We start from the raw sequence: 23,675 nt of genomic DNA, 5'->3' as shown, positions 1-23,675 counted from the left end.
ACACACACACACACACACACACACACACACACACACACACACACACACACACACTTGTCTTGCACATGTAAACTACAGCTGATATGCACACGAAATTACAATGAGCTTATTATTATATTATTATAATTATAATTACAATAAACAAATTATAGTTAGCTTTTGCTAAAGTGTGTCAAACCCACAGAACTGAATGGGAATTAGTTGAGAAAACAAAACAAGAAAACATCTTAAAAAAAATTCATATTGAACATCAGTTTGTTGAATGAAAAATATGATTTGCAAATCGAGAGACAAATAGCAGGTGGGAGTCTTATCATTTGATTAGATATCTGTTTTGGGGTCACAATTTGATTCAGATCTGATTCTTATTAAATTCTTACAAACGCAGCAGCGGCTGTGTGGGAAGTTTAATGTTTATCCAAACCACTCGAAGTGGCTGCTGCTCTTCACTAACAGTTCAGTGTGTAACACTAATTCACCAACAGAAAAACTGACACAAATGTCTAGTGTGAGTTTGTATACCAATTTCCAACCTCAGTTAAAACTTACTCAAGGTTTTATGTGTCTTTTACCACAATAAAAGCCACACATAATTCTATCACCTTTCACTGAGAGGCTTTTACTACAAGCAGATACAGGAAGTGTTGTCCTTGCATTAGCAGCATGATAACGTCACCTATTTTCTGTGGTTTCAGCACATCACTGACACTTCTGCAGTTTTGTGTTTTCCACTAAACTTTATAGGCTACGGGAAGAAGCAGTTGTCTGAGTCAAAGTAAACCTGCTGCCTTACAGAACATGTGCTTTGAGAAAAGTCAGGAAAAACCCAGCACTAATCTGCTGTGACCAAAACTTCAGATAATGTATTTGCAGTGCTGACTCAAAGCAGTGTGGACAGAAAACAGACTTACAAGAGTTGACACAGTTAATCATGTATTTGTATGTATACTCAAACTTTAATGGCCACAATTAATAATCAGTGTTAAGCTGGTCTGAAACATTTTGTGTAGTTACTTTAGTGAAAGAATGCTAGCTGGAGGTGGTCAGGATGTTTGAGTAAAGTGCGACAAGTTTCTTCTCCAATCTTTCAGACTACTGCTTTATTATGTTAGCAGTAGTTGTGTAACCACTATTCTGTCACATTCACCGCTGTCACTGTTCTTGCCAATTTGTAGCAATATAGCAACCTGTGTTTATTGTAAATAAAGTCTATAGCAACAGACTCAAATGACTACACATGGGCAGTTACTGTATGTATCAATTTGATACTGAAACTTATTGCCAACCAACCATCTGGTCGATTTAATCACACCTGACATTTCACAGGTTTTGGAGTCTGGATTTTGAATGTGTTTCCCACCTTGAGAAGCTACGATGTGTTAGTGTGCTACAACCTGTTCTTTCTTTCTTGACAATGAAGCCCTCAAGATTAATTTACAAAAATATATTGTCCTTGTAATTTAAAAATACTTTGTTACATTTGAGGTCTAATAATTGTTTATATACAGTTTATGGTATACATTATATTTACTACTGAGTTATTGAAATGGCCTCCATGCTATGAAGGACACATCTTAGTGACTGTTATCTTTTGAAAATCTCAAGTGTCAAGTCAAAACAAACTTGCATGCAGAGTATGCATTTCAACCTGAAAGTGGAGGAAGCTTTTACAGCGTTTGTCCTGTCAGAGGAAACACGGCTCATAGTGAACCAATCTGCAGTGACGATCATTTGGAGCACAGACTGGGCAGAAACTAAAAGTCTCTTCACTAAATCATCTGTACAGACATTAGCCTGATCTGAAGCTGGCTACCGACGTCATTAGATGTTGGTATTTGGTTGAATGTAGGTTGAGGTGTCCGCTGACCAAAATTCAATGTCAGGACAACGTCTAATGCAAACGTTAATATGACATAGAATACTGACAACAGCTGACGTTTGATATTTTTGTAGTTCTATTGTTATGTAACCAAAATCCAACATCTTCCACATCTCTCATGTCAAGGTAATCTAGACACGAAAATATTGACCTTCTAGATGTGAGCAAAACCCAACCTCTATACTAAACATTAGCTTAACATCACAATGTCAGTTAGTGAATGTTTGGTTTTGACGTCAACCCAATTTTCGTTTATAATCAATTAACACCCGTGCAACGTCTATCTGATGTTACATTGAGGCCAGGAGGGTCAGCTAGTGTTTACTCTGTGGCAGGATGAATATAGAAGTAGTCAGCTGACTTCCGTAGCTTCACATCTCATTGCCAGATCTTTTCAATAAACACAAACTGAGAGTTCAGATCAGTGTACAGTCTTTTTTCAGTCTATCCCTCCTGCAGATACGATCTCAGGATTTGCTATGAGATAGCCTGAGTCAGCTAACCGTCCTGAGTTACAACAGTCCTGTAATCTGTGGTGGGTCTGCATATAGATTGTCATTATTCATATTATTCAATTATTATATTATATAGTAGAGGTTTGTTACTGAAGGCACCTTGTACAATCATCTACATTACATTTTAACTTAAAATAACCATTTTGTGCTGGTTGTACTTGATTCACACATGGAGCCCTAACTGAACCACTTCCAACAAATAACCAAGACGTACATATAACACCTAGTGCAGATGTGTAGGGCTGGGAATCAAACTTCCATACTTTTATGGAAGCCAAATTGGTTTGATACTATTGAGGATTGAAGTGTCATTTGATATCAAATTTTGATACCTAAGGCGTAAATGAGAAAATCCCATTATCGTCAGTGAGCCTGTAAGCGTGCAGCATGCTTGGAACAAGAGCTAACGATGCTTGTGATGACACTTACACTTTTGAGTGTGTAAACACCAAACTTAAAAATAAAAGTAAAGTGAAAGAAAAATGTACACGGTAATGTGTACCGTAATTTTCTTTTTGTTGAAATGGAATTGATAAAAATTGGTAGCGAAAAAAGTATTGAAGTCAAGGTATCGGTATCAATAAAAATAGCAAATAAACAGAAGTGCTGCATAGTTTTGTCTCTATGAGCGACCTCTTTCACAAAATAATCACTTGATTTCATTAAGCCGCTTTCGAGTTGAGTGCTTACATATCCGCACACACACTTTCACACTCTCAGAATATGTTGTCTTATCCATAACATTGACAGTGATAGTTTCCCTCATATCTGACATGCAGTGTCACTTTCAGCCTGAATGGGTGTTCGCTCAGCCTCCACGAGGAGGTTTTACTGCCATGGGTTTGACTTGTGCCAATCCTTAGAGACTCATAGAGGAAGACATAGAGATCGTATCAGTTTCCTCTAAACAGTAGTGCTCTGACTGACTGCTCTGTTGCCCTGTATTGTTAGCCGGCCCTTTCCTTGTTAATAGTCCGTGCAGGGAATGACCGCAGACATCAGTGCTGCTGCCAGCTCCACACTTCCTCTGCTTCCTCCCTCCCTTCCTTTCCCTTTTTTCACCCCCAGTCATCTGTCACCATGCTCAGGTCGCTCAGACTTCAGAAGCAGAGTTGAATTTGGGCTGGGCTGCCTGCCTGCTCCCATTTGGACCACAAATCAGGCTGAAGCTGGCACTCACACAGATATAGACATACACACAAACTGTAGGCCAATGCTGTGCCCACACGTGACAGCCTGCTGCTCTGGGTCCCTGCCACATGCCACTACTCACAAGCTTGGCACCGTAACCTCTCTTCGGTTCACTTGATGGATAACCAGATACTGTTATCAATACCGGCCTGTGTCTTATTTCTTAGAGTAGTTTTTTAAAAAGTATTTATTCATTTCAAAGGCAGCCTCTAGCTGTAGGCTTGGGCTGGGCTACAGAAGAGTGTTGACTGTGGGTGTAGGTCTGTGAGAGTAGTACATTCAGAGTGTGTCTGTGTCACTGGGGGATGTGCCAGGAGGAAAGACAGAAGCGGGGACAGGCCTGAACAGTCTGTCTATAAAGCCTGAGCTCTAATTATCAACCCAGAGAGCTGTAGGGATCGAGGGAGAAGGAGAGAGAGAGAGAGAGAGGCAAGTGTATCTAAAAAAAGCATAATCACACCCCACGGTGCAAGCTGCTGCTACAACACTGATTTAGACCTAGTGGAATTTTGCAGACAGATCTACTAAACTAGGTTCAGGTGTATGAGTGTGCTTTAGTAATGTGTCTCCTTCACATACATCATGTCTTTTGTATATTGTTATCCTGTGAGCAGAATAAGAATCAGCTGACCTGCACTTCACCACAATGTTCATCCAGCTGACAGGCCTTGTGACTGTTTTTTATTGTCTGTGTAAATTTGAATTGTTTGCTGTGAAAATGGAGAACAAAGCTTTGATTATATATGAGGACTAATTACTAAAACACGGCAGTGTTCACCAGTAAGCCTCAACACGTATAATCTGTTAACACATAAATATCATGAAGCTGGACCATCGACAAATACTGCAATTTTCAAAAGTTCAGCTATATTTTAAGGTGCAAAGTTAGAAATTTGTCTGCACACTTTTTTGTGCTTTGTCTCTTGCTTTGTAAGACCTTTCTGTGCCCTTGGGTGCTCTGCTTTCACACTAGTTCATGCTTATTTCCAGCCACAGACAGGCCTGAATATTCATGAACCGATGGCTCAATGTGTGAGAGGGTGGGACACAGTTGGTTCAGTGGCAGGCTGAGGAAAGTCTGCGTAGTGTCATTGGGTTTGTTACTATTGATTTTGCTTTTACTGTGAAATAGTATGGCACTATTAAACTATTTTCTTCTTGTTTTGCATCATGTTGCTATGATAAACCAGATAAACACAGGCTTCTTGTCAGCACTGATGAGTGTATGAGGGACGGAGAGGTACAGTATAGAGGGCTCATTCACTAAGTGACAGGGATGCCAATATGTGGTGCAAAATTTTGAACCTGTTCTGTGTGAGAGGATTAAAACTAAGATGCCTTATTCTAGGAGGTCATGGTCAAAGACTGGTAGTCAAAATTTGAGCAAATGGAGCACATGGCTTTTCTCCACAGATGTAAGTGTTTGTACCTGTAGAGTTGTGGCAGTTTGTTGCTTTGCCTCTGCCCTACCTACAGTCATAATCGTGGGCGTTCCCTCTTTCCCACACCTACTGGTCCAAATTGTCACGGAGCCGTCTCTGTCCATTTATTGACCTTCAGTAGGATCTGAACATTAGCGGCATGTTAAGTGATGGTGTGAAGGGGCTGTTGGTTGTGTTCCCTCAACAACAACGCAGAGATACACATACCATTGTTCCTCCGCAGGCTGTGCCGGTGCCACCAATCTCTGCTTGAACAGCCAACCTGCTGGGTGAAAGCAGTGAATATCGAACTGCTGTGACATGCAGCCACATGCTGTGTTACTGTGTGTATGTGCAGGCTATTAGAGAGTGTGTGTGTGTGTGTGTGTGTGTGTGTGTGATCAGCCCGGCCACTCATCTCCAGATCAATGGTGTTCTCTTGACTAGACCCCAGGGAAAGTGAGAACCTAAATCTAGCCTCTGCTGGCGCAGCATTACTGAAACACACTGACTGGCTCTCTGGTGATGAACAGGCTTCACTAATGTTACAATCAAAGTTAGAAGTAATAGACTCTTGTTTTTGTTCCTGATAAGGAAAGGGGGGGAGGGGAGGGGGGGGGCTCATACAGTGTCTCCTCATAATCTGACAATGAGGCCTACTACAGTAATTTTGTAGTGGAAAAGATGACAACCTTGACTTTGTAGGCCTAGAGCTCTGAACAGTGTGAGTGCTCTTAGTGTGTGTGTGTGCTGTATAGTGTGTGTACCAAAGAGAAGAGGGCACAGTTTAATGGACTGTCACATCCCTCACTGCTCAGCTCAACACACTGACCCACTTTGGCTCCCTGACTTTGGTGCATCTGCGGCATGCTCTTCAAATGCATCAAGCTGCTAGGCAAAACAGAGAGCATGTGCCAGTACAGTGCAAGCATTATCCAGACAGTGACAAAGAGGAGGTACTGTACGTTTTATCATAAAGCACAGTGGAGCAAAAGAAGAAATGGATTTTCTTTACTGCAGTGAAAGATTGTGCAGTGAAAAGGCCAGGACCCTGTTCTCTGTTGTAGCACAAGTGGGACATTTGTGGTGCTTTCACACAAACTTTTGAGCAGATTGAGAAGTGAGGCTCGTGGGGCTGCAAGGTGTCAAAGACAGGCCTGCAGAGCTGCAGGCAGGGACTGGTAGATCTGTCAAAGCTGCTGAACTCACACAGGACTCTGTTAATGCTGAACGCTACAGAAATCTCACGTCTGATGCTTTATTCACAGTCGCAAAGCGTGTGACCTTTCCCTGATCACACTTGAGGGGCACACAAACAAGGTCCCTCCATCATACACACACACACACACACACACTCAACACACTAATCCTTTATGTTTGTGTGTACCTGTGGCAGCTTGTGTCTCGTGTTGGGACAGACATGGAGCAGTGAGTAAACATGTATATGAAAAACATCAAATATTCACTTAGGAAGCTGGTGCCATCAAATGTTTGGTAGTTTTGCTTGGAAAATAACTTAAACAATTTCACACATGAAAAACAAAACCAGAAAATCTTTACAATGAGAAAGTGGAATAAGATAATGTTTGTCATTTTTGTCATTTTTGTTTACTAATTAATTGTGTAAAAGAATTTTCAATCAGAATGGTTGCCGCTTAATTTTCTGCCGACTGACTAATTAATTTATTGCCGAGTTGTTGCCGCTGTAAGTATTATTGCTCTATATTTATATCCAGTTGTTTACCTGATGGAAAAATGTTCTGATTGTCCATTAATCCAGACAAACTTTCACTTGAAGACTGATGCTGCAGTAAAATGAGGTCGAGGTGAAGAGGGAAGGGACAGGCGATGAGCAGCGTAAGGAGGACAGAGGACATGCCAAATGGAGGTGGTGCAGACCTGCTTTCAGGGCCACCGGAGACAGGAATGTAAAGGGTCAGTGCAGGATGTGGAATGTGTTGTCACATGCACAAATATGCCGGCATGTGCATGACGACACACAGAAGCACTCGCTAGTGCACATTGTGCCCTTCAGTAGTGATGCCTGCTAGGCTGCCAGCGCCTTTGTGTTTGAACTACAGCATGTGAATGTCAAAAAGCAAGAAACGCGACTAGAGCGAGGGAGAGGCAGCTGATTCAGAGGGGCCTAATTCAACAGCACCTGCTACGCTGTGTAATGAGTCACATGTAGCTTAACGACATTGCATCCTCTGCTACAAGCTCCTACATGACTCTTTCCAGTTTCTGTCACTCTTCCTCTGAAATTCTCTGCTTTCTCCTCTAATCCCTGTCATGTCATCCTGAAGTATTATCCTGGTTAGGCCGAAACATCATCAGCCCATCCTAACATTCCCAGCATTCCCAAATACACACATATACCTTATGATATTCCCTCAGCTAAACCCTCCCCTGACTCGAAGCTCAGGAAGCAAACCATGTTGACTCAACCACGTGGAATAATGTCACCAAAGACAGCACATTTCAGCTCAGCTCACTCTCAGAGCTGCATGATTGTGGCCCAGAGCAGAGAATGTGGACTCTGACTAGTTAGGATTGGATAGGGAGGATGTTTTTAAACTAGCATAGCTGGAGGTGTGGGCGTCGTAAGGAGCTGTAAAGTTGGATGTAAACTGGTTGTTTGGGATGGTTGAAATCATGATTGACAAGGAAGCTCAGATACAGAGCAAACTGACTGACAGCAGTCAAGCCATTGCCAGGCGGTGTTTATGCTGCTCAGCGTATAGGCAGCTCAACACCCTGCTTTGTGACAATGACACACAAACCATAGATGTGAGCAAAGTCTGTCAAGTTTATGTCCAAAGAGATGTGATTTCTGTTTTCCTAACACAAAAGCGTGTCGCTCATCAGGCCTGTTGTGAAACCGAACTGAAACGCTGGGAGAGTGTTTTCTCATCAAATGGGATCTTTGAAAGAATGTATAGGCGTATTACAGCAAAGGTTTAAAGTTAACTTTGTCAGTGGAAATGTTAATCTGCTGTTTGTTCTGCTGGTGAGCTTTGTACCCCTGTCCAGCATGATAACAACTTGGAGGGGATGAGAAGATCTTAGCCCATACCTAATGGCTAAAGGCCAACTACTGTCTGCCAGCATGCAACATTTGTACAGGGCCTAGCTTGAGTCCCACACAGTCCAACACACAGGCTTTATCTCATAGAGTAGTGAGACACCTACTGGCTAATGTTAGTCATGTCTTAAGTGTGGAGGCACTGAGAAAGATAAGATTTAGGCTTGACGCATGAAGTTGGTGCAAAGAGTCTAGATCATATTAGAATCACGTACTGTCAAATCTTGAGTGAGTCACTGCTTCCCACGAACAAATTAATAAATGAGAATAAATGTGTGGTACATTAGTGTGAATCACAAAAATATCACACTGTTTCCTGTTGCACTGTCCTTTTCTGGCAGACAACACAAGTCAAATTTGTTGAAAACTGAGACGGTAGAGCATTAAACCCAAAGTTTGAAAGGTACAGGTTTCAGATTTAGTTCAGGTGCATTACAGACATTTAATTCAGGATGTACCGACCAATCTTTTTCTTTCTCAGACACCAATTCTGATATATTGTTTAGAGATATCTGATAATACTGAGTACCCATCCAGTGTCAGTGCTCCCTGTTCCCCAAATTTAAAATCTTTATATCTTACTGCTTAGAACTACGTGGAATCACATTTATGTAAGCTAGCATGGCCAAGAAATGCTGTGGAGTTTTAAAACTGAAAAAACTGAGTCAGCACCTGTTGATAAATGAATGAATGTAAATGATAGAGGAAAGCAAACAAAGTTTATTTATATAGCACTTATGTATCAGTCTGATACTGATTGGTACATCTGCACACAAAATGGAATGATATTATGATTGTATAAGTAATTGTATGATCTTAAGTTGCAATATCGTAAGTATTAAAATCATTGTTATAATGTACAACTTCCTGAGAAAGAAGTTTTGGTGCAGTTTTATTTCATGTTAATGTTACTTCTGGCAGACCTTCTCCCCTGGATTTCTGAGCTAATGGTTCCTAAAACCTGATGGTTCAGGGGAAGCAGAAGTGTTCATTAGCATCTGTTGCAATGGCTGGTGATTTGTTAAGCACCTACACATATCAGATGAGCTACTGCTTTTTTTTTTTCTTTTTTTTTTGGCTGTGTTTGTTACTGATGGCTGCGTGGGTTCTCCTCATGTTCAGAAGAATCATGCTGCCTTCCTCTCCGTCTCTCTCTTTTGTTCTTTTCACTTTCACACAGACAACAGCAGCCAGCCTCACGAGGAGACAGGACCCGATAGACAAAGACAGCAATACAGAACAACAGTTCAACCTCACTTCCAGCACTATGCCCATCTGACATACAGCTGGTAAGTATGGACTCTTTTCAGGGACAACTTGTTTTTCAAGGCGTGGTGACAGCACTGGATCTGCGGGCCTGCAGGGTTGTAGGCTAACTGTTTTTTAATCACATTAGCATATGATTACAGTTGGACACATCACAGCTGCAGGAGCAGACATGACTGTACATTGCTTATTGTGTTACACACACAGGAGTGTAGATGGAATTCAGTGAATGATATTAAGGAAAGTGTTTCAGACTCGACAATCTTGATGACTTTGATCGTAAAGTTTAGTTGTAGATGATGAGTGGAGTTGTTATGTTTAGAGGGTGTATATTTGAGGGTGTATTTTTGAATGACAAGATAATCACTGGTTATGTGGGACACTTGCATGTGTTATTTTCACATTTATAACAGTATTTTCTCAAACTTATGAGGATGCTGAGTTGTGTGTTAGTGTGTGATAACTATAAGAAAAACTCCCTAGTGGTGTTTTACATAATTGTCCAGGGTCACGTCAGACTAAAGGACAAGACACGCATACAGTAGATATTAGGCCAGGAAGTAAGGTAATTACAAATCTATGACTTTATAAACAACAGACACACTTAGACTTGTAAACACAGACTGCTGTTGCTTCCAGCGCAATTATACACTGCTGTCAAACAATGTGAGAGAAGCTGACATGATGTAGGGCTGTTTGTTCTTGGCTGAGCAGAATGCAACCGTAGAAGGCAGTTAATGGTTCTTAAAGCACAGGCCATTTCAGCTTGAGCCTTGAAGCAGCCAAAAAGACACACACACACACACACACACACACACACACACACACACACACACACAGGCCTGCATTGTCAAGTACACAAGGGATGCCTTTACTGGCCTTCAGTATTCTAAGCGACTCCTTATTTTTCATTACTGTCTCTCAGTGTGTTTCTGGCAGAGAATAGTCTCTGGGGTGTCTCAGTTCTGTGCAGGGGAGAATATTGTAGAATATTAAAATATCCTAATAAGAATCATTCACGGCTGAGATTTCAGTCCGTCTGGAAAAGAACTAAACACTGTGCCTCTAATCTAAGATTCATGATACATCAGATCATTAAACACAAACAATAATCTTTTGTTGTGTTTCTGTCTACATATTCATGCGTAGATAACATGTGAATGTTAAGTTTGTGTTTTTCCAGATACCTGGGCTGATACTTTGAGAGTAGTATCAGTGATACTGAATGAACAGTGCTACCTGAGCACAGGTGCAAGGATTGGTTACGGTCACTTAAAGAAGACAATGAATGCAGCTTGTGCAACATTCATGAACTAATGCTCATGCTGACACCATTTATTGATCATTTGATTCACCACTAAATAGTGACAGTGTTGAGAATTGATTTAGTCCTTAAAGTAATTTATCAAGAGAAAAAACACATTTTCTAGATGCAGCTTTAAATACCTTGTGTGTTTTTGACATTTAGTGAGAGAGAGTAGGCAATTTTGAGATTGCATTTTGGACTGATGTAGCCTGTGTTGTGTATTTGTTATTCATATTTCTAGATTTATATGGTCTTCTCACAATAGCCATGCTAAAGAGAATATCATGTTAATACAGTAATATGGTATTTATCAATAGTAGCATAGTCCTCAGATACTCAGCATTAACAAACCCACTTAATGACACTCCCCAGGATTTCAGGAAAAAAAAGTGAATAAATGTTTCTTTTTTTCTGATAACTGACAGTTCCAGCAGCTGTTTGTGTTTGTGTGTCTGTGAGCTGTTAAAATCCAGTGCGAGTGTCTGCAGAGTTTCAGGATGTGCTTATTATGCTCTGTGAGCCACTTGGCAAAAGACAAATCTAAAAACTTCCTTCCTGTGTTTAGTAGTTAAGTTCAGGCTGGAGAGTCATTGAGTGGCAGCAGGTCATACTCCTGTGTTGGGTGTAAGCTGTTCAGTGTCGTGGCTCTAACGGACAGCCGGCTTCTCCAAACCCCTTTCACAGAAGAGCTCTTCTTAATGCTCAGCCTAAGCTCCTTCTGTCCTGTCCTCTCTTGTGTGTACTAAATGACACACTGTGAAAGTGTGTGTCCATATGGCGTACACATGCCTGCTGGGACAATAGCTGAACCCCTCATCACTTTCACCACCATTTCAACCGTAACTGATTTTCTGAGGGTGGATTTAGCTTGATAGTCCAGTGAGGAGCCAATTATGACAGAGGACACTTAAATCAGCTCAATACATCCAGTAGGTGGTGCTGTTGCTACAAGCTGAGTGATAAGTCTGCTGTATATGCAGGCAATCATGGTCAGCATGTGGTGCAAAATTTACCCACTGTACATATTGTGTGTGTGTGTGTGTGTCTGTGTGTGTGTCTGTGTGTGTGTCCAGAGGGCCGGGCAGACTTTGCTACAGCTGAGGATGATGAATGGTCTCCTGCGCTAGAGCTAGATGGTGTGGGAATGATGGACCTCCCTAATGGCCAATCAAGCATCACCACCACCGCTGCAACAGTCTCAGAGGTGCCCACTCGCTAGCCCACCGCTGTGATGAAAGATGCTAGACGAATGCACAAGAATTATTTTGAAAAGTACTTCTTGTGCATTCAGCTAACATCTTTCAACACTGAAAGCTTTACTGCATGATTACTATGTGACAGGATGTAGTTAAGTGTTTATCCTGACTGAAATATCAAGTCGTGTGTCTGTGTGTGTGTGTGTGTGTGTTTGTTTGTTTGTTTGTTTGTTTGCCCTCCAGAGGAGCAGCAGCTCCGAATCTCTCAGCGATAAGGGTTCGTCAGAGCTGAAGAAGAGTTTTGATGCTGTCGTATTTGATGTGCTTAAGGTCACTCCTGAAGAATATGCAGTAAGTGAAGTTAATGTGTTTTCTTTGTGTATTTGCGAGTGCATTTGTCTTTGTCTGCATGTGGAAGTGTTGAATGAAATGTTCAGTTTGCACAACTGTGATGTGCTGACTTGAGACAGGAGGGGATGGGATAAAAGAGGAGGAAATGGGGTCAGAGTTTGGATCAGCAATAATTGATGTTGTTTGGCAGTGCCAAGCAGCCACAGATAGATTTCCCCTGGCTGCCTCTGCGCAAACGTTCCACAGCAACTATGAACAAACAGGAATCATATTGCTGCTGAATGAGTCTTACCTTGTAGTGAGAAATAATGTTGCTGAGGTTTTCCCATAACGATCAAATAAAACGATTTTCCTCTTCATGTCCGTAAACTGATTTCAATGCTTTTTTTGTATCCTGTTCTACGCTTTTCAACCACAAGAGGGCACTCTGTATCTTCTCTGTCTTATCTTCACGTCACATTGTCCCTGGTGTAACCAGAAGGCGTTTAAAGATGTTGTCAATCAAAGACAACAAAGTCTTAAATGGGTGTGTGGGATTTGAGGAAATGCAAACTTTGTCACTGTGACCTAGTATGAAAATAACTGTCGTGTTTCACCTCCTCCAGGGCCAGATTACGCTCATGGATGCTCCTGTGTTCAAAGCCATCCAACCAGAGGTGAGTTGCTATCAGATCTATAGAGAGAAGAGAGAAGTTGACAGCTTTATTTGGTCGTCATTTTTTTTACATCTAGTGTGAGAAGTTAATTGGGACTTTTGAGGTAGCTACGCCTTTCAAACACATTGTCATTATTTTGGAGGTTGAATTGTGCCTAAAATCAAATAAAACCCTCTCTAATTATGCAAACAAAATATAAATCAATAAGCAAAATGTGTCATAAGGAATAGATGTGTATCTATCTAACTGCATATATGTATATTTAAGATTTGACTCCATCCATCTGCTGTCTTAGTCTCTCTGCCCCTCTCTCCTACTCTATTTCTCTGCTGCACAGTCACCATGCAGTAGTTATGTCAGCAGCAGCTGTGATCACACCTCCCACGCAGAGACACATATCAAAGTTATGCAGAAAAAGCATATCTGTACCTCACCCAGTCTTGCACACCTTGTCTGTCACCACAGTGAGAGCCAGTGTATTCTCATGCTTTTTCTCGTGTGGATTGTCAGGCCCTTCCTGACAGCAGGCATGGATAACCTGTGTTTAAGGTTGGCCGCTGTGGCCTTATAAAAGCAGGATACAGACCGCAGCACAGCGTGGTGTGGTGGAGTCTGACTTCTTCTATTGCACATGTGCAACACTTGTCTCATCTCAGCTAACAGCACACTCACTCCTTTAAATAGCAATGTTATAGTGTAGCTTGACCTTTTTTCAGTCTTGTAAATAGTTTGTTTTGTCTGAATAATGGAAAAAACTAAAGATTAAAGTACCTAAGTAGCTTTCATTAGGGCTTGTCTTTGGAGTATTGCTGTTTCTTCACCCAGAGGGAAGTCACTGATATCTCCTGGACCCCCATCCCCACGTCTTAACTTCACTGGCTACTGAAAGTTTTCATGATTGCAAACATGCTCCCATGTTCAGTCTGGTTTCACTGACTGACCAACTGACTGAGTGGGATTTACAAGCCTAATAAAAATGCGTCACTGTATTTCAGTCATTTGCAGCAATTTGGAAAATAATGGGTTCTGGGTGAAGATTTTAGGGTCAGATGGGCAGCGTTTGGTTTCACTTGTTGCAGATTCCCATGTTGGTGGGAGTAGAAGTGGGACTGAAGAGTGATGCAGGGGAAAGTGAGCAGAAGGGGGCATTTTGGAGGCACTGTTGTGCTCACTCTGGGCTGACGAGGAGTTGAAAGCTGCAGTCTTGAGGGAGTGAAGGAGCAGAGTGTACAGTATGCAGAGTGACCCAGCAGCATCCTGGCAGGGACAGACTGCACTCGCGAGGCTTTTCCTGCCCTCACTGTGCTTTTGTCTCACAACACAGCTATGACTGAACTAAACTCAACTTGAGTTTCCACTGCTGTCAGTCTCACAGACACATGATGGGAAGAGCAGGTGTGTGTGTGTGTGTGTGTGTGTGTGTGTGTTGGTGTACACCTGCTGTTTCAATCCATTCACTGCCTGAATAGGAAAATATTAAATAACTTGGTTAAAACTTTGAGTTGTGCAATAGTGTTTTTATTGACATGCAGCCCATTCTTGCCCTTAAAGCACCCTTTAAATGCTGTTACACTAAAATCTACACACACTGAAACTAAAGTAGAACTTACTGAGAAATTGGGAACAAATATGGACATAACAAATATTTTCATTTTTGCCCTATCATTTTCTTAAGATGAGGGAGAGAGTGGAAAGAAGGCAAAGTTTCCATGACGTGATGTTGTAATTCTCATTTGTTAAAATAGCTGTGAGGGGGGGTCAACCTTCGATTGGATTTGATATCTCCAGTGGAGTCTCTTGCATTAAACTGACATGTCCAGATGTTCTTCAGACGGTTTCAAGTTGACATATTTGGACTTTTTGCATAATAACAAACAAGAGAGGAATCACATTTTCCACCAGATAACTTCCAAGTGTTTCTGTTCTGTGGTTCCACTGATCAAAAATGATTTTGCTGCACGCTTACAGCATAGTTACTGCAGGTAAAGTAAACTTTCCCTTTTGGCTGCTTGGTGCAAATGTTGTCCTCTACATGACTTAAATGTTCTGCTTTGATTTTACTGTTTTTTTTCTGGTTTTCCAAGGCTGCGGTAATTTCCATAATAACTGTACTGACTGCTTGAAATAGTTGAAATGACCATAAACTAGCTAAGACTTGGCCTGTTGGTGTCTATGTTTAAGATTTTATTTTTCCTCTCTCCATAAACACATCATAACTGTCTTAATATAATGTGAATCTGTGAGAAAGAGACTACCATAGTTTCTGCACTGAGACTCCAGACACCATGGTACTCTGAGACTGAGAGTCCAGACACTAGTATGAATGCTTGTGTTTAGGACATTTTACATGTGTACATAACACATAAACAGACACTCTGGCAAGAGTCGAGAAAATTGCCCCAGACAATATTTCAGTAGGACGGGATGAGGATCTTATTAACTCTAGTTTTCCGAGCGCTGACATAGACCAGATGTATGGAGGAAAGCCTGGAAGGTCCAGACAAACCCTCTGGATGAGGAAGAAAAGATAGCTGTCTGTCACAATAGCAATAAAAACACAAGAATTTTGGATGGAGACACCAAAAACAGTGAGAAGAGATGGGGTTACATCTGGCCAAACCCTCTGGGCAGGAGGCATGGATCATTCTCACTGTCCTCTTTTCTTACAAGCTGTGGATATATTTAAAGTGGGAAAAGTAATGGATAATGACTGGAGAGGCCACTATTTCTAAATAACTTTAATATTGGAAAGGCCTCAAGAGAGGCAGGTATAAAAGATCAGCACACTTACTGCTCTGACACAGTAGACTTCAGAGACAAATGCAGAATCTAAACACATCTGCTTTCAATGGTACGAAAGTGACAGCTCACAAGACACTGGCCTTGCATGGGGATTGTTGGAATAAACTTCCTTCTCGCCAGCACAATACTCATGATTCTTGTCTGTGAACACAGTACACAGAAGATGGTGAAGAATTTGAAAATGGTCAGAGTCTGGAGTTCTTCTGTTTGGAGTGCAGGTATAATTGATGGGAACAGCAGAAGTTATTTTTTGATGGTAAAATAATCTATAGTGCAGCGCAGACCGATGTTTAATCTACAACCCTCAGCTGAATCGCTGATGTGTTTCTTGGCTGTTGGTTTGCAGAGTGAAATACCATTAAAATGACAAGATGGATAATAGAGAAGAGGGAAAAGGATGCGAGGGACTTGTAGCTAAATCTTTTTCTCTCATCTAAATTTACGATGCAGTGATTCCTAATGGTTATTAGCATTGATCGGTTCTGTTCATCAAGAGGGAACTGGATTGGATAGCTCACTATAGTATAGATGATCAGCTGATGAGAAATGTAGAGTAAAATGATGTGTAAGTGAAAACAGGTTAGTGTAGAGCTGTTTCCAGCCCCAGTGGGCCGTTTCTAATTTTGTAATCAGACGTGCGGCTGATGATCTACAAGTGGATGTTTATGAAATAGAAGCTGAATGGAAAAGAGAGATTGAGTGATGTAAAGGGACTCGAAAGAGGGTTGCCATTGTTTTTAACACACAGCCATGACAACAGCCAAGTAAGTAATTTAGTTGCTTTGGCTAGCAGGTTGTGCCTCAGTTCTCTGGGAGTAGCTATCAGATTGCATTTGACATACTGCTGAGAAGTATGTCAGCCCCTCACGTCTGCACCCAGCGTAGAACTCCTCTGAACAGATTGAAAGCATCATGAGAGTCACGGAGGAGACAGTGACTTGTAGCTGGAGGCAGGTAATGTTTCACGTCGTCAGGCCCGTCTCGCCTGCAGGCTTAATGTGTTACAGCACTGATTGTGAGACACAAAAACATTTTCTTTAGATATACTGTTTTCTGCCACATGGTCACAACTGTAACCCACATTGCATACAGCTCTCTGTTGGGACCTGTGGTCTGCACATGTTGTTTTTCTGTAGGGATTGGACAGTAATTGCTACACAACAAACACAGGAGGGAATCCCACCTACACTACAGTCTGTCAGCGCGATGGTCAGTACACATTAATCATGGCGGGAGGTGAAGACAATAATGTTTTGGAAGAAAAACCTCACTGACAAGTTTTCCCCCTCAAAGAGGATTTGGTCCAAAGTTTGAGATTGAGTTTCAAAAAAGGTGCCAGTGGTGTAGGGGAGGACCGCATCAAAACACATTATTATGTTTAATATCTCTTTTAGCAGATAACAGTAATTGATTATGATGATTTCATGTTTAGCAAATGCACCATGAAATTTTCATATAGAAACGTGCCAAGTGTGGTTTCACTTGCCATGACAGATGGTCTGTGCTACCAGAAGAACCACACAGAGCACATGTACTAAGGGAGCTCCTGGGAGACTCATTCTTTCCATGGTGTGCACAGCAAGGTAACGGAGGCTGCTGCTGGCTGCTTACAGGTCTCTGCCAGGTCTATAGTTTAGAGATGCCCGACTGAGACAACGATGCACTTTTATTTTTTCTATCACATCTATTTGTTTCTCCTGTGTTCTTTTTGTTTCTGTTTCACCAGAACAAAAGAGAATAGGTTTATCTCTAGACCAGTGGCACAACCTGGCCCTTGGATCGGGGTTCCTTTGTCTCACGACGAGCTGAAGTGCAGTACAGCAACTGTGCAGATTTTCTGTTGCACTCCATTCCTGTCATCCTCTGCAAATCTATTTCCACAATCTCCTCTCTTCTTGCAGCAAATCTTTTTTTCTCAGTCTCACTTCCTCCCCTCCTCATCTTTCTGCTTTTTCCATCCTGTTCCTTACCTTTATCAGCCCTTCCTGTCTTGGCCCGTGGCCTGTCTTAAATATTCTCCGGGACCCCAACACTTGAGTTTTCCATCTACAGTGTACACAAAAACAAAAGGAATTGCTGCGGTATCTCACATGAGGTCATCGCAATTTGTGGTTTAGCTGCAGCTGGTTGTCTGTCTGATTCAGTCTTTACCTCTGTTTATATAATACTTCTTAAAATGTATTTGTAAAGCAGAGTGCAATCTACACTTGGGTTTAAACAAAACGCAGCATTAAGAGATAACGAGGTATAGTAATGGTCATTTAAATTTTAGTTTGGAGATGTTTTGGTGTGTGTAAACTTTTGGTGTGGTTCATGTTAGTCTGAGACTCTGGTCTCTGTTGATATCTTTGGTTGGATACATAAAAACACTCTTTACCTCATCAGTTATTTGTTGACGACTGCGACTAGAGATGTCGTGATATACTGATTATTTGTGATAACCGTCATACTTCAAAAATGAAATGTTGATATCGTGCTAATAATACACACCTGATAATATCTTGTGCCTTGTGGATCTTTTCAGTTCATCTGGTTGCCCTATCACTATCCATTAAGTGTTATCGTGTATGTTTTTGTACAGTTATGGTCCACCTTCCTACACTTGTATGAGTCCAATTCATTTGCCAAAAAAGAGACAAAACACTCAGTGAACAAAGTTAAAGATGAATGTTTCTGTGATAACATTGTTATGAATTCTTTGGCCCCAGTAGTCATATTGTCAGAATCTGATATTGTGACAGCCCTAATTGCAACTTGTAACTGGAGGTGATGTCAGTTTTCCTGGACAGCCCTCATGTTAACCATACATACCCGACAGCATAGATACAGCCAGCCTCTAGCAGCCCCATAGGACTGTGCTATAATGAAAAAGCCGCTCGGCCAGACCAGCATGTGGAAATGACAGGCTGTCTGTGGTCTGGCGGAGAAAGGCTTTTTTTTTTTTTTTTTTTTTTTTTTTTTTTTACTGCACTCTTTTACAGCAGCATTTAAAACCCTCTTCTTACCACATCTCCCTCGTCAAAGTCTCTAAAGACTCAACTGTTATCAGATTTTTTAAAAAACATGTGGCCGGTGTTTCTGATGTCTCAAAGGAAATAAATAAAACAAACTCAATAAAAAAAGGAAATAAAATTTTCATAGTTTCTGGACAAGCTGTTCAGTTCCCTGCTGCTTAAATACACATGAGACAACTGGTTATTACATAACAACTTAAGAACAATAGAGATTAAATGACTTCAGCTTCAGGCAAAGTGAGATGGACAGAGGGGTGGATAGATAGATTAAAGACAGGCCTAGGTGGTCCAGTGCTGAAGGATCAGTGACAGTTGTTGAAATGTTGTGGTCTTGTTGAGCGAGGGAGGTGTAGGAGCGTCTGCGTGTCTCTTCTTGGGTGTATCACCTACCTGGGTGGTCAGGTGGTGTCCGAGCTGTGAGACACACAAACATACCCACCTCCCAGTAACTATGGAACGTCTTTGTTTAAGAATCATCACCAAAGTTGTGTGGAAGTTGAAGAAAAGAATGATTGACACGATGGCAGGAAGGAGGGAAGCGCTTGTTTAAAAAGGACAGATTTTAAATAAACAATGAGTTCTCCTTGGTGAGACAGACACGAGTCTGCTACACGCTGGTTTTACTACATCCTGCGACATGGACAACGCGCTCAGACTCTCAGGAGGCTGCACACAGGCTTGTAAACCTTGTGGGAAGATGCTGCTGATTCGTCTACAGTGTTTTTAATATCTTAATACTATCCCTTCATCTTCTCTCCACTGTCCCCCCTTTTCCTCTCCTCCTTTCCTCTACCTGTCTCAGGCAATATAGGTCCCGAGACATCACCTCGCCCACGCATGATAGTCTGCTTTTAACATCTGTATTTGATATGTTGCCCCCGCTGGCTGCCTCTAACGACTCAGAGACTCACCTTTGAATGAGCGTGACTTCTTTTTGCAAGTAGACGTCCTGATGCGACCCAGCTCAGGGAGTTGTGAGCACTTTGGTGGAGGCTGTTGCTTCCAGACGATCAGACGGTCTCACTGGGGGTATGGTGTGGGGGAGCTGCAGCCTGATTCAGCTGTTCATATTGTAGCCCAAGTTGGCCGGGCTGGCAGGGATTAGGACAAGAGAGCTTGCACAACATTTTTCCTACTGTTACGTCAGTGTCCTTGGCCTCCGGACAGCCTGCGGGGGCCAAAGGAGGGTCTGGGTTCCCCTTGCGATGTCTGTGTGGTCTTCTGTTTTTACCTCATCAGTGAGGACAGTGGCCGAGGCCAAACTGAGTTTAGCGTGGTACTGACTGCCTATTTGTATTTGTGTGATGTTGGAATTTTCTGTGATCGAGGTCCGGAATCACCGCCATTACTTTAATAAAGTGAACTGAAATGAGTCTCAGAAGTTCTGCTTCCACAGCTGCTGCTACTTTGTAATGATTAGCAGTAGGAGAAGTGCAGAAATATGACATTTATTAGCTTGTTGACACATTATCAGCAAATTAGAACTTCAGCAACTTGATTATTATGTTAAAGTTATTTAAAAAAGAAATTAAAAAGTGAAAGAATTTAAATATTCACTAATTACAGTTTGTCAAATTTGAAGATTTGCTGCTTTTCTGTGTAAATGTAAAGTGCAGCTTCAGCTTTTTGACAGTTAGCAGAAAAAATATTTACCTGTAACTTGATGTAATGGACAATATTTTACATTTTATGGATTAAAAGTGCTTCTGTGGAGTTTTATATTTTACATTTTAACCAAAATGTATTCCTCAGCAAAGTGCATTGTGTGTCCTCGTGCAGAGTTTGACATCTCTGCATTACATTCAGCTGTGGCTGTTTCAGGCTGGTCCACTAACATGACCTTGGCCTGACTAATTGGGATTTAGCTGTTATTTATGTTGTTGGCTCCACAGTGCTTTTCGTGCAGTGACCACTGAATATCCCATGGTGATGAAGTGATACAGTACATAGAGGGACGTACTTCAACAAATACCTCTGAACAATGAATCAATTCCGCAATAAATTAATGAGTGAATCAATAATATAATTTTGTTATAAAGACAAACTTGAATTGAATTTTAAGTTATTTTTGTTATGGTTTATGAACATTTTTAGGAGTCTTTATTTTTGTTGCACAAAACCTGCTGCGGGAATCATGACGCTCTGTAATGAGCACAGAGCTTCATATTGAGAGAGAGTGTGTTCGCTTTACCTGCTCGCTTTTGCTGTCATTCATTAATCTGTCTGAGCCTTTGACTGGATTCTGTCCTCAGCCTTTCTCTCCGGTGATCTCTAACGTACACAGAAAGGTTTTCTGGATCTGTGCATAATATTAATATCCCTGATTGTTTGTATGTTTTCAGGAGCTGTCAAGCTGTGGCTGGAACAAGAAGGAGAAGCACAGCTCGGCTCCAAATGTCGTGGCCTTTACTCGCAGGTTCAACCAGGTGAGACACATACACAGTTTGCACTTCAGTACTACCTCAGCTCTCAACCAAAAAGGAGAGTAGGCAGAGAAAAAAACGTTCCTCTTGCAGTGTTAAAGATTTATGAGCCTTGGCCATCAAGGAATGGAGAGATTACAACTCCTCTTTCCATTGTGTCCTCTTCTTTCACCCTACAAGTGCCAAATCATCACCCTAGCTCTCCCAGAGGTGGTTGTCTTTAAAACCCTGCTTGTCAGGGCTACTCCTAATAACTGACTCCACTAGTCATGTACATCATAAATAGTCCCCAAGTCAAAGAGGTCAGAATAAAGTCAGGATATTTTGTCCGTAGCTGGTTCTTTGGTTCTGGCCTTCATGGAGTTATTAATGTGCTTTTGCAGGGTGGTGCACATTTCCAAATGCATGCAAGAGTCTGTATGGCTTGCTCCCTCAGTGCCCTGTGAAATCATCAACAGGAAGCTGTGGGTAATGATGTAAGGGGCAACCATGCCCTTGAATCACCTTCCAGTGTTTTTGCCAGGCTCCTTTAAGATCCACTTTACTGCCCTCCAGTCTAAATATGAGATGATCTCACAAGAATGTGTTGCTGTGGAAACTTCTTCATGTATAGCAGATCCCAAACGGTGATTCAAGATGTTAGCTGCACACATTTCAGCTGCTGGGAGCCAAGGAAAATGAGCTTTTTGGATAATAGGACTTGGACTGGGAGAGCAGAGAGTCCCAGAAAGCTCCTTAGCATGAGCTACAGCCATATTCCTTCCTCCAGTTTTGCTGGCGCTACGTTTTGGGAACCAGTGGAGCAGAAGAAAAGTGGCCAGTCTGTTCAGCAGGCAGCAAGTAGAGAATAACTCAAAATAACACTGTGCATTGATCACATAATGCATATGATCAATGTCTTTTTGGGTTTTATGTAAATACAAATCAGTAGCTTGTATAGTAGTAAACAAACAATTGTCTTTATCCAGAAATCATAACAAGCAGTAATAACCAAATGAGAAAAAGCTATGTTCTAACCAGAAAAGAAGAAGTAAAACAAAATGCAGAAACTTTCAATTTAAAAAAAATCTCTGCTATATTATATTAATATCATGTTGTATGTTGCCTATATGTAGTGCAAGGAGTATTATTCACATTCTAGACAACATGATACTGAGATATGGCTACTCTGTAAATTGTGCAACCAGATAACAGTAAAGGACTAATATACTCCTCAAATGAGCATCAACTTGTTTACAGTGCAACTGTAAATGCAAAAAAAGCAGCATCGTCAACTTATTCCCGCTCATTGACCACTGATGGGGCAGTGGTCATTCTGAACACCACTGTTAGGTATATTAATTTACTTTCTACCACTGAACAGCCGTTAGAAAATCAGGAAGCAGACCCACCATCACCTCAAGCCTGTCAACCAGCTGTTGTCCCCTTTTTTTGTCCAGATCTTCAACTCCATCCCATCCCTTCCTCCCCTCAGGCCATTAAATGGGTTGATCCACAGCTTTTAGCTGGATCTGTCTGCTTCCGCTTATTTATGATCATTGACGTGCTGGAGAGTCGCAGCTCTGTTCTGAAGGACCTTGACACTCCCATAAACACAGCCCTGAAGACGTGATCTTTGTTTCTGGGCATATTATGACATCCATAAAGACGGGACCCTGTCTGTACTGCCCCTGTATCCTTCTTCAGTCACACGTACACACTCGTCTATGCACCTATGTGCAGCACTGTCGTCATGAGTGATCTCATCGTTGTGCAGTTTTGAGGGCCAAGGCATACGAGGACACGCGCTCTGTGATGAACCTCCGCGGTATTGTGAATCTCAGAGACGTGCTTTGTCCAGACTGACCTCAGATATTAAGTTAAAACACTGAGGAAACTAAATGTGAAACTGCAGCATGTTTTCGCTCCCAGATTGGAATCTCATTTTACAGTCAATGGAAACTCCAGTCTACTGTACACTGGAGATGGAAGATAGATTTGAATGTTTTTTTCTTTATTTTGAGGTTGCTGTCTCGAAGAAAAAGATGTAAATTAAAATGGAATGCTTTACCATTTATGTATCTTCTGTCGATTTTCATCACGGACCTCTCCGTGTGAACTAGTGAAAATTAAACACATATGGCCCTGGAGATACACCACCTGCGTAGATTGAACTGAGTTTGATTGAGTGTATCAGAGAGAGAGAGAGAGAGAGGCTGGATGAATTAATCTCCTCACTCCTCAGCTCTTCCCTGAAACAAAAACAAGTTGCAGGGCTGTTTCCAGGAAAAAGTAGGAAAAGTTAACAGTAGGTTAGAAGTCATGCACATCAAGAATGTAGCTGGAGAAGCACACACACACTCCTGATTTACAGACACACATCTAGTGGTCTATGGCTTTAATGGAATACTGTTGACCACATAGACAAGGCCACTTAATCAAGCGCGGACAGCAGAGAAGAATGGGCGAGGAGCAAAGGGAGAGAATAATTCAGAAAGTGAATGAGGTAAAAGTCTGTCTGCGTCAGACTAAAAAGCAGAGATGGTCAGTCTGCCTGTCTTATCAGAACACAATGTGCAGACAGCTGTGGG

At 41.6% G+C, this 23,675-nt stretch overlaps 1 protein-coding gene across 3 annotated transcripts in view; it reads left to right on the top strand.

Annotated features, from left to right (window-relative positions):
* ralgps2 (Ral GEF with PH domain and SH3 binding motif 2) overlaps window positions 1–23,675 on the top strand; it is a 70,177-nt gene that overhangs the window by 10,606 nt on the left and 35,896 nt on the right. For 2 of the 3 annotated variants that reach the window (XM_071487376.1, XM_071487374.1), the window contains exons 2-6: window positions 9,272–9,380; window positions 11,737–11,867; window positions 12,103–12,210; window positions 12,816–12,866; window positions 21,025–21,108. In XM_071487376.1, coding sequence (XP_071343477.1) covers window positions 11,808–11,867; window positions 12,103–12,210; window positions 12,816–12,866; window positions 21,025–21,108 — 303 coding nt within the window. In that variant the 5' untranslated portion in view covers window positions 9,272–9,380; window positions 11,737–11,807. Of the gene's footprint in view, window positions 1–6,786; window positions 6,942–9,271; window positions 9,381–11,736; window positions 11,868–12,102; window positions 12,211–12,815; window positions 12,867–21,024; window positions 21,109–23,675 lie in introns of all 3 variants that reach the window. The other variant, XM_071487375.1, reaches the window with a different exon arrangement.

This window comes from Trachinotus anak, unplaced genomic scaffold (genome assembly GCF_046630095.1).
Source record: "Trachinotus anak isolate AG129_WGS33_773 ecotype Australia unplaced genomic scaffold, CSIRO_AGI_Tana_v1 ptg000010l, whole genome shotgun sequence".
Taxonomy (NCBI): domain Eukaryota; kingdom Metazoa; phylum Chordata; class Actinopteri; order Carangiformes; family Carangidae; genus Trachinotus; species Trachinotus anak.
This window is presented reverse-complemented; position numbering and strand designations above follow the sequence as displayed.